Below are 17017 nucleotides of genomic sequence, written 5' to 3'. Positions count from 1 at the left end.
GAATTTTTCCTTTAACTCTATTAGTCTTTTAAAAAGTGAATAGTAGTTGAAATGTATTTACAGTCTTGAAACTTATCAACTCATGCAAGAAATAAAGTAGTCATGGGCAGGGAAGGTGGCTCAGTGGTAGAGTGCTTGCCTTGCATGCCTGAGGCCCTGGGTTCGATTCCTCAGCACCACATAAGCAGAAAAAGCCGGAGGTGGCGCTGTGGCTCAAGTGGTAGAGTGCTAGCCTTGAGCTGAAGAGCTGAGGGACAGCGCCCAGGCCCAAAGTACAGGCCCCAGGACCAGCAAAAAAAAACAACAAACAAACAAGAAATAAAGTAGTCAATCAATACCTACTCTATACCAGGTGTCACCTAGAGAAGTTATATCATGAAGTTGAGACATATTCTCCTATTTTTAAGTTACACAGTTGAAAATAATGATCAATGACAAAGAGCTTAGTTTTAAGGATAATAATGCAAAACTATTACTTGCTTTTAAAACAATTTTAAACTATCTTTTCCCTATACAAAGAAAAGGCTTTGAATAACAACCTAAAGAAATTATTACTTTTGTATATAATCTGAATTTCAGATATGAGAAGTTTCCTATTTATTAATATTAATCTTGATCATATTATTAAGCCTGTACCTTATTATTAGTCTGTACCTTACAATATAAAATAAATATAAAATTTCCTTGGTATAAAGTGCAATTTTACATAAAGAGTAACTATTTATTGTTTTATTACTTGTCTAGGTAGACACCAAAAAATAGTTTATCTCATTGTAGGTTGGCAAATAAAAAACTTCATTGTGTCTTCTATATGAATTTCTTTTACTAATTCTGATGGAGTTTTTATATTATTTTCTCTAAATACGAAGCCACTAGTTTTTTACCACCAAATTTTGGTGAGAGTGAATAATTTGTAAACTTTTTTGGGTAATTAAAAGTTATTTATAATTATATAACACAATACAAAATATAATGACCTACCAGTATATATACTTTTTCTAGATCCCTCAATTCTCATTGTCTGGTTTTTATTGTTAGATATAATAGTATGTAGTGATTTTGGCTAGGTAAAATATTAATAATTTGCCCAACCTTCATTTTTTGGTTAATTGGATCCCTGCTTAAGGAACTGTATTCTATATAACGAATCATTGGCAAGGTAGGTTGACCAAAAGTCTGCCCTTTGGCTGTGTTTTATGTATAGGTGTATACATACATGTGACATGAGCATGGATGTAGCACTTCTCTTACTGTATTGATATGTCTGCTTTATTCTTGTGACTAGACAAAGTGTTTTCAAAACTCACAGGATTTCCTGCTTTCTCCATAGGTGATCAGGCAGACAGATTTCCATTGATGGGTTTCTACCTATTCCAGATCACCCAGAAACTGTCAAACTTATCATTGTTGCAGAGGAACTTTTTTAAATAGAAGGCATGTGTTTTTGCTGGACACCAATGGCTCATGCCTATAATCCTAGGTACACTTGAGGAGGCTGAGATCTGAGAATTGCTATTCAAAGCCAATCTGGGCAGGAAAGCCCATGAGACTCCTGTTTCCAATTAACTACCAAAAAGCTGGAAATGGAGCCGTGGCTCAAGTGATGGAGCACCAGTCTTAAGTAAAAAGCTCAGGGACGGTGCCCAGGACCTGAGTACAAGGTCCAGGACCAAGAAACACACACAAAGAGGCATGTGTTTTAACTATACTAGGTTGCCATCTTTTCCTTTCAATTCTTATATTTCTGGGATCAACTCTTGGCCATTTATTTAAAAAGCAAAAAGATGCTGTTTTTAAAGAAAACTCATGTCTGATGTTCTTAATGTAGAGACAAGTTGTAGGAAGTAGCGCTGTGGCTCAAGTGATAGAGTACTTGCCTTGAGCCGAAAAGCTCAAGGACATTGCCCAGACCCAGAGTTCAAGTTCCAGGACTGGAAAAAAAAAAAAAAAAAAGTTGCAAAGATAGAAATAGATAGTTCTGACAGCCCAGTAGTGAAAAGAGTGAAATATATAGTTTCCTGTAGAGTAATACTAAGTGCCATATGCAGTCAGAAGTGGCTCTTGGTGTGACCCACTTGACTGAGAAATTTACTTTCATTGTCTTTTGTACAATGGTGATTATAATAGTGGATGCCTCAAGGTAATAAGGATAAAATAGATTAATTGTGAAATATTTTACAATTAAGGCTTAGGAAATACTAGCTGCCCTTATTTATAGCTTTTACTCTGTAAATAATTACTGATCATATTGGGAAGTGAATAATATAAAACTGCTCTTCTGTCTTAGAGAAATAGTTTCTTATTTTTAAATATAGTCACAAAAATATATACAGCTTGTTTAAAGTCCATCAATTTTGAAAGGTTTTAGAAGCTAATTTGATCCATGAGCTAACTTAAATGTAACAGTCTTAATAGTGGCTTTAGACTTCTCCTACTACATTAGTTAAATCTGTGTTCATGATTGTTGCATTGTTAACTTTTTTATCACAATTTTTATTTCAGATTTGATGATTTAGTTTTATTATTTTTGTTTTGTTTTCTACCTTGTTAAAATTTCCTAACAGAAGAATTCAGGTATCCTAGAGAACACAAGGTTCTTTCTTGCACAGCCCTATCTTATGGACCAGTTAGCAAATTTAGCCAGATTTTACTTTCTCTTACAAAGCTCAAAAAGTAAGTCAGACATTCTGTGGATTGTGAAACTTCATTAACAAACTTTTTATCCTATAGCAAAGTATTTACAGATAAATGAATAAAAACTGTATATGATTTATATGATTTCCTAGGCCATGGCTACCTTCCTTTCCATGTCCTCTTACATCTCAAATATGCTAAAGCAGTACAACAAACTTTGTCCCACTAATGAAATATATTTTGAAATATAGCTGTTACTTCATGAACTAGTATAATAGAAAAATGGCAGTGTTTTATATTTTTTGCAAATCTCCTTCACACTGATTATCTAGAAGACAACTAAATTTTCATGTTCTATTTCATTTATTCCTTTATTGTATCACATATCTTCTAGCTTCTGGGAAACTCCACTATGTACTCATAGGAAATAAGAGTAGAAAAGATATGTATTATGCAAACAATTTGACCTTGTTAGAACCCCAGCCTCAGTAGGAGCACTGAGACCTCTAGAATCCCTCGACCACAATTTGCTAATTTAAAAAAAATGGTATTCGTCAATAATAGGTGTCAAGTATGCAATTAATTCATTATATCTTCAGACACTTTGATATAAATCCTATTATAATTCCTCTTTTACAAGTAAAGAAATTGAAACTCATTAGTTCAAGTCTTAGTCTTATCTAAAGCCTTGTGGCCTTCAAAGGTTGAGACAGTCTTTACTTGAAAAATTGTCTTTATTTGCCTGTGCTATAGCTGAGCAGAAGCTCCTGCCTTTCTAGAGATGGCCCTGGGAGACCTTTGTGAAAACAGAGTGTGTTACCTTAATTTTTCTATCTAGAAAAGGGCACTTACAATTATTTATGGTTTTTCTATAGTATCTACCATTCCAGATTTGTAACTTTCGTTGCTTTAAACAGATTATTATTAAGCAGGATCTAGATAAAATACAGGATGGCTAAGAGCTGTTCTATTCATTGTTCATAGTTGATAAACATGCCTTTTAGTTTCTCAAGTTTTATGTTTAGGTATTTCAGAGAACATTTTTTCCTCATTATGTACTATAAGGCAAAAATGTTTAGAAATTAATTCTTTATAACTTTGAGGGGTGAGTAAATTTCTAGTGACTCTTTTATCCAAGTAATTTATCAATAACTGTATTTGTCTGTATCCTATGTGGCTATTGGATTTTTATGTTTGAAGATTGTAACATAGGAGGTATCTGCATGAGTGCAGTGAAAAATAACAGAACTTCAGGAATGTCCTAAGTGCTCTCTTACATTCCTGAAACTAAAGTTTTATAGACTGTTCCTAATGGTAAAATCCTCACACCTGGTCTGATACAGGCTTAGTCTCCCAAAAGTGTAAATGTGTTTGCCAGTGCACCACTGGAGAACAAATCCTCAGGTAAGTGAGTGTCCTCTGTGAAAGCAAAGTGCTACTGCATTCATGTATTCACATCACATGCATGCATGCTTCCGCAGAGATCCAACATGTTAAGTTCCATTCTGTAGGATTGCCTGAGAGCATGATTTTTTCCCCAGAGTGTTGTCGCCTTATTTTAAGAAAAAGATAGTAGAATTTTAGGTGTTAGGTATAATGTTCGAGGTACATTTGAATCCTAGAAAAGCCCTGGCTGTGACACTGCCATTATTGTTTTGTGGGTACTGTTGTGACATTTCATGGTCAGTTGTCTTTTGTTTGAATTGGTATTTTCCAATTGAAAAAGTAGAATATATTTTGTTTATTTAGAATACATATATAAAGGCAAACTTAATAAATATAACTTGATTTTTATGGCACAGAGTTGATTATGGTTGTAATTTTTCAATTAATAATAAGAAAAAGTAATATAAACAATCATGACTAAGGTTAAAATGACAAATATACATATTAATTTTTGTTGCTTATATTTGCTATTTTTTGTGTTTTCCTATTTTTTTAAGGAGTCTTCTGAAATCTGTTGAAGAAGAATTACATCAACGGTAATTTTAGTTTTTGTTAAGCTTAAAACTCTGTATGTCACAGGTTTAAAATCGTTTGTCCTTTCTCAACCATATATGATTGTTTCATTTGTTTTAATTCTCAATCTATTCCAGAAAGAGAAACACATAAAATTCTGTCCTGTAGTAATCTTCCTGCATCTCTAGAATTGCTCAGTTGTTTGGGTGAAGTCTATTTAATAACAGTGATGTTATCCTTTTTCTTTAGAGGACATGTGGCACATTTAGATGATGAAGAAGGGGAAGATGATGATTCTAAACAGTAAGTTCTGTTTTCTGTTTTTGTCAAAAAGATTTGACCCCAATTCATAAGTCCCATAAACTTAATGATGATGATTTTAATATGCTAACCCAATAGCCCAGCTTCTTGTCTCTTTTCTATTTTAGTTGTATTAGTCAAATTGTACTCTGGTAACAAACAAAAGTTTTTTTTTTTTTTATCATTCCAGAGGTTGGGAAATTCTCACTGTAGGTTGCCAGCTGATTTGATTCCTGATAGTAGCAACCTAATAGCTGTGTTATGTGTGTACACAGCAGGAGGCCAAGGGCAATCTTTTCTCAAAAGCCCATCAGTTCTATGGAGGTTTGACCCTTCCCATTATTCTCTCATTTAGCATTACTTACTTCCTGAAAAGCCTTGGGCATTAGAACTTTAACATGCAAATATTGTTGGAGACATAATTCAGTTACTAATATAGCCAGTAGTATAGACTGTTGAAAAAAATAAAACTAATTAATATTTTTTTCTTACATTTTTAGCAATATTGGGGTTTGAGTGTGCTAGGCAGGCATGCTGTATTACCTGAGCTTTCAGCCCTTTTTGCTTCTATAATTTTTTCAATAGGTCTTACTTTTTGCCTAGACTGACCTGGACTGTGTCCTCCTATTTATGCTTCCCACATAGCTAGGAAGAAGACAAGTGCATGCCAGCACACCTAGTTTTTATTAGTTGAGTCTTAGGAACTTTTTTTTCCAGGCTGGGTTCAAACTATGATCTTCCCAACCTTAGCTTCCTAAGTAGGATTATAAGTATGAACCATGACAGCTTGGATATTTTTGTGGTTTTTGAGGTAAAGTTTTGCTTTGCAGCTCAGTCTGACTTCAAACTCAAGAGCCTCCTGCCTCAACCTTCCCCATACTGGAATTACAGCAATGTACTACCACACTTGGCACTAACAAAAAATTTGTAATTGTAATTTAGTCAGTAATTGATAGCTGCCCTAATTATTATTATAACTAGAAAGAATCTTAATGCTTGATTAAATTTCATTTTACATGCTTCAGATAAACAATACTTTGAATATAAATGTATTTTTAAAGGTTCAAATATTTCTTATGTGTGTGTTATGTCAGTTTAGGTTTTAGCAGTTTGGGGAGATTTTTTTTTTTTTTTTGGTCGGTCATGGGCCTTGAACTCTGGGCCTGAGCACTGTCCCTCAGCTCTTCAGCTCAAGGCTAGCGCTCTACCATTTGAACTACAGTGCCACTTCCAGTTTTCTGGTGGTTTATTGGAGATAAGAGTTTCACAGACTTTCCTGCCGGGGCTGGCTTTGAACTGTGATCCTCAGATCTCAGTCTCCTGAGTAGCTAGGATTACAGGCGTGAGCCACCAGTGCGTGGCATTTTTTTGTTTTTGAAGGATGGAATTTCAAGGTAGACAGGAGCACCTGAGTAATGCTAGGTCTTAGGTCTTTCCTCCCACCTCATAATTTTATACTGACTCATGTCACTTAACCTATCCTAGATCTCAATATCCTTATTTAAAAGATTTGTGCTTAATTATCTTTGGAAGATGGAAAGGAAGGGGAAGTGTCTAGTACTACAATTTGAACCCTGGACTTGTACTTGTTGGGCAGGTATTCTACCACTTAAACCACACCTCCAGTCCTTAATCATCTTTTAGTTTTTTTATTTCTAAAACTGATTCATTGGCACAAGTGGCTCACACAATCCTAGCTACTTAGAAGCCTAAGATTTAGCCCTTGGTTAAAAAGTTTGTGAGACCCCTCTCCCTTCTCCCCCCCCTGCCCATACTCACATACATACTTAGGTGTAAGAAGCTAAGCATGTTGGCTCACATCTGCATCCCAACTATGATGGGAAGCAAAAAGGAGGAGAATCATATTGCAAGTGCTCACATCAGGAAAAAGTGAAGTCCCATCTCATAAAGGAAAAATGTGGCTCAGAAGTAGTAGGCTTGCCAGACAAACTCGTGGTCCTGAGTTTAAACCCTAGTACCATTTTAAAAAATCATGAGTTGCAATGGATCTTAGCTTAATTCAAATATTGCCTATATTTCAAAGAACAAAATTCCCTAGCTCCACAAGAAAACAAAAGTCTCAGAAATCATTTCTGATAAGCTTTGTCATATAACTTCATTTCTAACAGTAGCAAAAATGGAACTATACAGTGTGATTTATTTTTGTTGTAATAATTTTCTCCCAAATCAACTGCTGCTTCTTACTTAGCTTTTAATTGAAATAAATTGGTATTATAGCCATCTTTTCTAGTTCTAATTATATTTTAGTACTTGAAACCAAGAAGCCATTAGACATTGCCTTCCAATGCAGTCCAGTTATTTCTGAATAATTTAATGTAATTTGGACATTTCAGTATTTTGGGAAAAGAATTTAGAACTTAGAACATGGTACTTATTTTTGCAGGCTTTTCTTCTATACCATTGCAGAAAGTAGGTTTCAATGATTTATTTATAAAATGAAGAGTTCTGATTCTAATCTTTTTGTGATCATTTTGTGTTTTTAGTTCAACCATGAAATCAAAAGTCCCACCACCTTTACCACCAAAGGTAGACAAATTTCTTCTATTTGAATTCTGTGTGAATTATTTTTCTTCCTTGTTAACAGTCTGTTACGTATTACTCTAGTTTATTTTCATTGACAATCTACAAATTACAAAACTGATAACTTTAATATAAGAACATTTTGATTATTTTCTTTTTAAAAATACTCATCTTGCCATTACCATTCATTCTGTGTAATATATTCTAGAAATGTATCTCTAAGAACAATGACATTATTGGGTTAATGTTATTTCACTTGGATTGCAAACTCAAATTCTCTCTCTCTCTCTCTCTCTCTCTCTCTCTCTCTCTCTCTCTCTCTCTCTCTCTCTCTCTCTTTTTTGTAAGTAGTAGGGCTTGAACTCTGTTCTGGGCACTGTCCCTGAGCTCTTCAGCTCAAGGCTAGTGCTCTACCACTTGAGCCACAGTGCTTCATCAGTTTTCTGGTGGTTAATTGGAGATAAGAACCTTGCAAACTTTCCTGTCTGGGCTGGCTTTGAACCCCAATCCTCAGATCTCAGCCTCCTGAGTAGCTAGGATTACAGATGTGAGCCACCAGCACCCAGCCATCAAATTCTCTTAAGAATTTTTTTTTTGGGGGGGTCTGGTCGTGGGGCTGGAACTCTGGGCCTGGGCGATGTCCCTCAGCTCTTCAGCTCAAGGCTAGCGGTCTACCACTTGAGCCACAGTACCATTTCCGGCTTTTTTCTTTTTGCTTATGTGGAATCGAACCCAGGGTCTCATGCATGCAAGACAAACGCTCTACCACTAAGCCACCTTCCCAGCCCAAGAATTTTTTTTTTCTTAGCCAGACACAGGTGACTCATGCCTCTGATTCTAGCTACACAAGACGTTCATATCTAAGGATTGATATTCAAAGCTACCTTGGAAAGATCATGAGACTCTTACCTCTAATTAACCACCAGAAAAGCTGAAAGTAGAATTGTGGCTTAAGTTATTTGTGGCAGAACTCCAGTTCTGAACAAAAAAGCTAAGGGATTGTGTGCAGGCCCTCAGTTCAAGCTTCAATATTAGCACCACAAAATAAATTATTTTTTACAATCTACCATTAACTGGTAGTATGGATAAATGATAGTAACTTAGTAATTTATCATCATAGATATCTAATTTCAGAAGATAATTATAAATACTTTAGGGTTTTATGCATGTATGTGTCTATGCCTGGGTGCTATCCCTTATCTTGGATGTATTATTTGGGAAAACTTGTGAGAAACCAGTAAAGAAATTAGAAGTTCTGTTAGAATTATAAAATCCCTTTACCACCCCATTATCCCTTATCTTGGATGTATTATTTGGGAAAACTTGTGAGAAACCAGTAAAGAAATTAGAAGTTCTGTTAGAATTATAAAATCCCTTTACCACCCCATTTTGTTTGGTATGTTTTTCTTCTTTTTTTTTGGCAGGATAGGGGAACATTTTTAGGATATTTTTAAAATATGTTAAGGTTGCCTGAGTGTGATAATTGAGTCAACTTAAAACTGTGATTCTAATACTTATTTCCTAAAAATAATTTCATGTTTAATCATTGGTTGCCTTTCTGTATTACTCCAGCCTAAGTCCATCTTCATACCACAGGAAATTCATTCTACTGAGGATGAAAATCAAGGAACAATCAAGAGATGTCCCTCAGCTGGGAGCCCAGCTAAACCCTCCCAAGTCCCACCTAGGCCACCACCTCCCAGATTACCCCCACAGAAGCCTGTTGCTTTAGGTAATGATGGAGGGTAAAGTCAGATATGTTGCCCAGTGTTCACACTATGTGGAAAAAGTGATAGAAATCTTTCTAGAGATGCTTTGAAATTACTTTGAGGAAGGAGAGAACAGGAACAATAACTACAGAGATGTGAGGAAGGAGAGAACAGTAACAATGACTACAGAGGTGTTCTCTTGATTTTTGTCTCATGGTTCAAATGCTTTTTTTAATTGGTCATGGTGATTGAACTCAAGACATGGGTGCTGTCCCTGAACTTTTTCACTAAAGGGTAGCACTCTACCACTTTGAGCCACAGTGCCACTTCTGGCTTTCTGGTGGTTAATTGGAGACTTTCCTGCCCAGGATGGCTTTGAACCTTGATCCTCAGACTCAGCCTCCTAGTAATTAGAATTCCAGGCTTGAGCCACCAGCACCCAGCTAAAAATGCTTTTAATGACAAGATTCCCCATAACTCAGTCTTGCTTTTTGTTATTTTATATTAGTCTTCCCTCTTGTGAAGACTGGTTTATACCAATTCCTATTTAGCTATAGTAGTGTAAAAGCAATAGAAATTAAGCTTATGACCAAATGAGAAGCATTTATGTTCTAGGCTATTTCTGTTTAAGAAAAGAAAGAGGATACTTTAACTCTTTATTTCACTTTACCAGTTTTAGAAGAAGGATTGTCATTATAAGTATTGCATTCAAATTAGTACTAGAAGGTGCTGTTTGAAACACTGTAAAGTTTCCTCTGTCTTTTCCAACAGAAAAATTAGAAAAAGACCAGCTAACATTTCTTGGTAGGTATTATATGTAATATAAATTGTCCCTTTCCTGAAAGTAGTTATGAATTCAGTGTTTAATTTTTGTCTTTAATGAAAACAATTACATACATAGAATAACCTGTATTTACAATTTCCTAATATACTAGAAATAAAGGTTTAAATAGCAAAATGTATATATGTGTACATATATATGTGTGTGAACATACATACATATATATATATATATATATATATATGACTTTATCAGGACTAAAGATTCTAATTGTTCTCTCAAAGAACATACTGTCAGAATTATTTTTTTCTTTTCTACTTGATAATTGTATTAACAAGAATGAGTAATTTCTCAATATATTTTAATGCATCTTATTGAAGGAAATGGAATGAACTCCTTCCAGTTAAATGGTGAGCGAGATGGATCATTATATCAGCAACAGAATGAACATAGAGGCACAAACTCTTCAAGAAAAGAGAAGAAAGATGTACCAGTAGGTATTGATATTTATAAACTCCTGTTTGCTTTTTTTGTGGCTTTTTTTTTGTTATGTTTTGTGGGGGGATTTTTTTGTCCATCATGGGACTTGAAGTCAGCACGCTCTTCCTGAGCTCTTTTTGCTCAAGGCTAGTGCTCTACCACTTTGAGCCACAGCACCACTTCCGATTTTTTTTTTTTTTTTTTTTTGTCGGTCGTGGGGCTTGAACTCTGGGCCTGGGCGCTGTCCTTCAGCTCTTCAGCTCAAGGCGAGCGCTCTACCACTTGAGCTACAGCGCCACTTCCGGTTTTCTGGTGGTTTATTGGAGATAGGAGTCTCACGGTCTCTCCTGCCCGGGCTGGCTTTGAACCGCGATCCTCAGATCTCAGCCTCCTGAGTAGCTAGGATTACAGGCGTGAGCCACCAGCGCCCGGCTACCACTTCCGATTTTTTTGAGTGATTAATTGAAGGTAAGAGTCTCATGGGGACTTTACTGCCCAGGCTAGATTCGAACCATGATTCTCAGATCCCAGCCTCCTGACTAGCTAGAATTACAGGCGTGAGCCACTGACACTCCTTGCCCAGCCGTGTCCTCCCCCCCCCCTCTGCTTTTTTTTTTTAACTACTATTTTATTTATTTTTTATTTTATTTTATTTTATTTTGCCAGTCTTGAGGCTTGAACTCTGCACCTATGTATTGTCCCTGAGCTTCTTTTGCCACACCGCCACTTCTGGCATTTCGGTGGTTATTTAGAAAAGCCTCAGTGACTTTCCTGGGCTGGCTTCAAGTCTCAGTCCTCAGATCTCAGCCTCCTAAGTAGCTAGGATTACAGGCATGAGCCAATGGCACCCATCTCTTGAAACTATATCTGTTAATTACTGTATCAACAGTTTACTGTATTAGTTACAATTACTTAAATCTTTACAAGATGTATTTGCTATGATAGACTTGATTAATAGTTTTTTCTTGTTTAAACTATTTAGATCAATTTAACAATATTCTTTTAATTGTTCAAAAAATAACTTACTATTGTTCCTACTAATGGAAAAGTAGTTCTTAAAAGCCTTACTAGCTGGGATATATCTATTTGTAGTATTCCTGCCTTGCATTCAAGAGGCTCTGGGTTGGATCCGAACACCACAAAACAAAACAAAAAAAAGCTCAAGGTGTCAAGGTATATAAATGCATGCATATATATAGAGAGAGAGAGATGCATGAATATATACACATATATGTAGGTATATGTCTGTAAATGTACATATGTGTACATATATATATATATTTTTTAAATTGGATGGGTAGTGTGGCTCCTGTGTTAGAGCTCTTGAAAAGCTCTAAGTCTGCAATATCACACACACATACAAAATTATGTAATTACCTAAAGAAAGTATGCACAGCAAACTGGTTTGGGAAAGGACATTTTTCAAGTACTAGAAAGTAGGAAATAGACTTTGGAAGTGTGACAGACTTTAGAAGTATTATAGGAAATAGAAGACCAAAGAATTATCTGCATTTTTCTTCTAAGAATAGTGTATTCATGTGGTTTATTTAAATAAATACTTGAAATACAGTACATTCATGACAAAAAATCACAATCATGTATTTGTTTATTTTTTAGAAGCCTATTAGTAATGGTCTTCCCCCAACACCTAAAGTGCATGTAAGTATTAAATAGCAAATATTTTCAAACTAAGTGTAGTGACAAGTAATTGCTTTGATGTGTATATTTGGTTAGATTTTTTTACCTCATTTAAATAATCTGTATTATTATTGAAAAAAATCTGTAAGAATGCTAATTTTAATTTTGGTTAATCTATCATATATCTATCCAAAAAATAAATTACACACTTTAAAGCTCCATAATTTCAAGTTTTGTTAATATTTTATTTGGCTACTATTTTGTAAGAAATGTGGAAAAACCACAAAAATACTCTAGGAAGTACAAAATATAGATAACATTTTCTAACATGTTTTCAGTTATTGAAGACCTACAATTTTGAACTCAAGGAACATCAATGGAATATCAGGCCTCATTTAGCCCATTTATAAAACTGAGACCCAAAGATTTTGGCCACTAAGATGACAAAATTCCACTCAACTCTAGCAAGAACTTAGATGTCCTATATAGTACAATCTAGTATGGTATTAGTTGTTTGTTTTTAAATTAGATCATGATGTCTTTTTTCTTACTTTGACTTTTTTACTTATATTTAAGAGCCACACATGTATTTTGAGATATATGTGCAGCTTTACATACGCATTACCACATCTAGTTTTGGGGGTGGTTTTTGTTTTTGTTTTTGCCAGTCCTTGGTTTGAACTGTGGGCATGGGCACTGCCTCTGACCTTCTTTTTGCTCAAGGATAGAGCTCTACCACTTGAGCCACAGCACCAGTTCCAGCTATTTCTGAGTAGCTTATTGGAGATAACAGCCAGGAAAGCTTTGAACTACAATCCTCAGATCTCAGCCTCCAGAGTAGTAAGAATAAGGCGTAAGCCATCAGTGCTTGGATTGTTTGTTTTTGTCTTTTTAATATCTATAACACTTAAAATCTTCTGTTGTAACCAAATTTTCATCACATTTCATTGTACATTAATTACTGTAGTGTACAATAGATCTCCTAAATTTATTCTTATCTAAAATTTTGTGTCCTTTGACTGTGGTAGTCAGAGGAATCTCATTGAGTGCATCTCTGTTTACTGCCTTCAATTCTAAAGTGGCTTCTGCAGAGTGTACCACAGCTATTCCCTATAGTGTTACTGACTACTCACTATTGTGTCTAACAGCTGTAAACTCTCTATTCTTGTAATGTTGATGATCTTTAAAATGTTAGTGTAAGACTTGTTTTATGGTAATATTTTTAACCCTTCACATCAACAACTAGTGCTGGGTTCTCAGCCTGTTACTCTGTAAATGTGAAAAAAAATGTAGCTGCTGAGATGATGCCTAATGCACCTTTATTTTAGGACAGTGTGACAAATACATAGGGTCCCCCTGGCCAAATATTTTTGTCTCAAGTTGTCCGTAAGAAATAAGGAGTATTTAATCAAAATGATAATTTTCATAATTAAAAGTTTAATGTAATATATAGTTCAAATGAATGATACTACGTTTTAGTTACCTGAATGATTTTTTAAGTGGGCTCAGTACATTAATAGCATGAAAAGTAGAGATTTTTAATGAGTAATATAAACAATCAGATTGTGCATATTTGGAGGTAGAAGCATACCTCTTTCACTTTATACTATGAAACTCAATGATAAATGCCATCTTTTTCATAAAACCAAATAAGAAACATTTCTAACTTCTGTAGAGATTCTTGTTAGAATTTTATAATGGTTCTGATAGCAGAAATGTAAGTGGCATTATTATAAGCAAAATATTATGCAGACTTGATTATTGCTACTGCTTTGTTAGTTGAAATGAGTAAAATAATAATGCTCATTTTTTTTCCTTCTTTCTCTCAAGTAAGCTTTTTGTTGCATCTGTAAACTTTATGCTACCAAAAAGTTGATAGTAAGGGAGGGGAATAAAAAGTCAAATCAGTGACTGATTTAATGTGTTTATTTCTATAAATTTAAAAATGATCTTAATTTCAGTATGGTTTCTGTAATCTCCTTTAATAAACTAGAAAATAATTACATATTTCATATAGTAAGGACCATTGCTTGACACGGTTTCACATTGCTTATTCTTTGTTTTCCTAGATGGGTGCATGTTTTTCAAAGGTTTTTAATGGGTGTCCCTTGAAAATTCACTGTGCATCATCATGGATAAACCCAGATACAAGAGGTAGTACCATGGGTTATTATCTGTTCTCTGTAATTTTTCTTCAACTGGGACTATGAGAACATTTGAACTTACTCATTTTCTGGATATCTTTCTGGAGGAATAAAAAAAAAGTTATTGTTAAATCTTAAGGTAAAATTCAAAAAATAACTGAAGGATGTTTCTCAGTACTATCTTCAGTGTTTACAGAGGTACATGGCATTAGAGTTTCACTATAGTCCCATGTCAACATAATAAACCATGCACATTAAACACTCTTTTGCTAATAGCCCCAAATCAGGCACTTAAGCAGGAATCTGTGTTTTTGTTATACTGTATCTGAATATTTAGTTATCTGTATAGATTAATACAGAGACATAGAAATTTCTTGTGTGTGTGTTAATAAGAACATATACGTAATCCTGTCTAAGCTCCAGGACAGATGCTTTCATTGCAGTTAAGAAATTGATACTCAGATTCATTCTTTCACAGCCAGTTTTCAGTAGACAGCTTCAGTTTAAATCTAGTCCTGTCTGTCCATAAGTCTCTATTAAATACCTATACTCATCTGAAATGCTTGGAAGTTTAAGAATTCTCTTGACATTCTACGTTGTTCTCCACATACTTTAGTCTAACATGGAGAAGCTCTTAATATACTGAAAAAGTGTTGACAGGGCCATTGCTAGTCTTCTGTGACCTTCTATGATAAAAACCAACCTAGTAGGGACTGAGTTTTATTTAACTTCTTAACAAGTAATAATGAGATCCTGGGTTTTTATGTGAATGCTAATAATAATAATGAAAATAATAAGAGCTAGAAAAAATTATACTCTATAATTTCTTTTAGTATTTGTGCTGGTACTGGGGCTTGAACTCAGGACCTGGGCACTGACTATGAGCTTTTTTTGCTCACAGCTTGTGTTCTACCACTTGGGCCACAGCTCCCCTTCCAGCTTTTTGGTGGTTAATTATAGGTAAGAGATTCATGCACTTATTTACCAAGGCTGGCTTTGAACCTCGATCCTCAGAACTCAGCCTCCTGAGTAGTTAGAATTACAGGCACAAGCCACCAGACCCAGATATAAAAATATATTGAATCTGTATTAGCTGTTCATCATTTATGTTGTGTATGTTAGTTATACAACATTCTGTCTTCAGTGATTGCCAGACACCAGTTCCCTCTGGTAAGTGAAAAGTCTGTCTTATCTCTCTGTAGAAGACCCCTTGACGAGGATCTTTTCTTCACTGCTTTGAAGCTAATACTTCCCATGTTACTCAACTTATGAATCTAAAATATTCAATTTCAGGGGCTGGGAAGGTGGCTCAGTAGTAGAATGCTTGCCTGGGTTTGATTCCTCAGCACCACATAAGCAAAAAAAGCCAGAAGTGGCACTGTGGCTAAAGTGGTAAAGCCCTAGCCTCGAGCTGAAGAGCTGAGGGACAGTGCCTTGGCCCAGAGTTCAAGCCCCATGACAGACAAAAAGAATAAAAATAAATAAATAAAATATTTAATCTCTTCTTTACATTAGAAATGTTTGCAGTACTTTTTCAATGGTTGTCACATTTTATGTAATTTTAAAGCATATAAATCCATTAAAACTTACTGAAATCAGTAATGAAATACTTTGCTACTTTAGATCAGTACTTAATATTTGGTGCCGAAGAAGGGATTTATACTCTTAATCTTAATGAACTTCATGAAACGTCAATGGAACAGGTATGTTACTTTGTGTTTTTGTATATTTCTTAATCTTTTTATTTTTAAGTTTCTATATTTCACTTGTACTAACTGGGCTTCTTACTCACAAAACTTTCCTGGAGTATGATCTGTTTACTACATTCACAGGACTAGTTTTCACCCTTGAGAAGCTCATGTTCTGGGGAAAGCAGATAACACAATGACAATAGTGCTGAGTAACAACAGTGCTCAGGGTTAGGTGTCATGCTAAAAATGAGTTAGATGTCACCTCTTGTGAGGAGATAAAAGAGAGGTGTTTAAGATAGAACTTAAATGACAATCAGAAAAATAGGACAGATGAGTGAGCCTTATAAAATAGCATGTGCAGTGTGAAGAGGAATGATTGGACAATTTGACTGGAGCCTAGAGCTGTAACAACAGATAGAGTTGGGTAGGATAGGTAGGAAATACCAAATCCCAGAGCTCTGTGTATCATGTTAATTATCATAGTTCTGTTTTAAAAAGATCTATAAGCAAATGGATGAGACTAGAGACTGTGGCCAGTAGGCAAAGAAGTGTTGAGTGTGGTCAGAAATAGAGAAGAACTGGTAGGGTTTGGAATAATTGTATTGAGGACATTTTTGATCATCATAATCCAGAGGGAACTTTTCACATTTAGTACCAGGAGCCAAAAACTCAAGACAACCTGCAGAAATGTTAATGATAAGGATATTAATAACTATATAAACCTTACTATTTGTTAGGCAGTTATTTTCTTTCTTTAAAGCATATTGATGTCCTTTTCGTTGGCCTGAATACTAACCACTTTCATCTTTCCAGAGGTGCTTCCCAGTTCTAACATGCTAATTTCACTAATGAATTCTGTCTTTGCATGTGTATGTATCCTTCATTGTCAATGAGTTACCATATTTTCTCAGCTTTTTTCTCTCCTCCTTCCTTAAGTTTTTCTGTCCTGTGTTCCACAACACCACAATACTTTTTCTGTATCTTCCATGTATGCACATGTGCCTAGATAAATATATTGTAGAGGGAATACACAGAAGAGCCAACCCCAAAACCAAAACAAATGAATACATGTTTTTGGAAATTTTCTTCATAGTTTGGGGTTAGATGGTCTTCACTATAAGAGCAACTTGAACTAATCCT

General features: G+C 35.0%; 1 protein-coding gene across 10 annotated transcripts in view; it reads left to right on the top strand.

Moving 5' to 3' along the window:
* The window catches only part of Map4k3 (mitogen-activated protein kinase kinase kinase kinase 3), a 149142-nt gene that overhangs the window by 105682 nt on the left and 26443 nt on the right, over window positions 1–17017 (top strand). For 4 of the 10 annotated variants that reach the window (XR_011372508.1, XM_070025428.1, XM_070025433.1 and 1 more), the window contains 10 exons: window positions 1127–1159; window positions 4578–4616; window positions 4843–4896; window positions 7398–7440; window positions 9007–9166; window positions 9915–9947; window positions 10305–10417; window positions 12022–12063; window positions 14112–14196; window positions 15810–15889. Coding sequence is in view for 9 of the 10 variants with exons in the window: in XM_070025428.1 (XP_069881529.1) it covers window positions 1127–1159; window positions 4578–4616; window positions 4843–4896; window positions 7398–7440; window positions 9007–9166; window positions 9915–9947; window positions 10305–10417; window positions 12022–12063; window positions 14112–14196; window positions 15810–15889 (682 nt within the window). In the remaining variant the exon portion in view is untranslated. The remainder of the gene's footprint in view (window positions 1–1126; window positions 1160–4577; window positions 4617–4842; window positions 4897–7397; window positions 7441–9006; window positions 9167–9914; window positions 9948–10304; window positions 10418–12021; window positions 12064–14111; window positions 14197–15809; window positions 15890–17017) is intronic. The other 6 variants (XM_070025436.1, XM_070025430.1, XM_070025429.1 and 3 more) reach the window with 3 other exon arrangements.

Source organism: Dipodomys merriami, unplaced genomic scaffold (assembly GCF_024711535.1).
Source record: "Dipodomys merriami isolate MVZ:Mamm:240054 unplaced genomic scaffold, mDipMer1.0.p SCAF_17, whole genome shotgun sequence".
NCBI classification, from domain to species: Eukaryota; Metazoa; Chordata; class Mammalia; order Rodentia; family Heteromyidae; genus Dipodomys; species Dipodomys merriami.
Note: the sequence above shows the minus strand (reverse complement) of the source record. Positions and strands in the feature narration are given on the sequence as shown.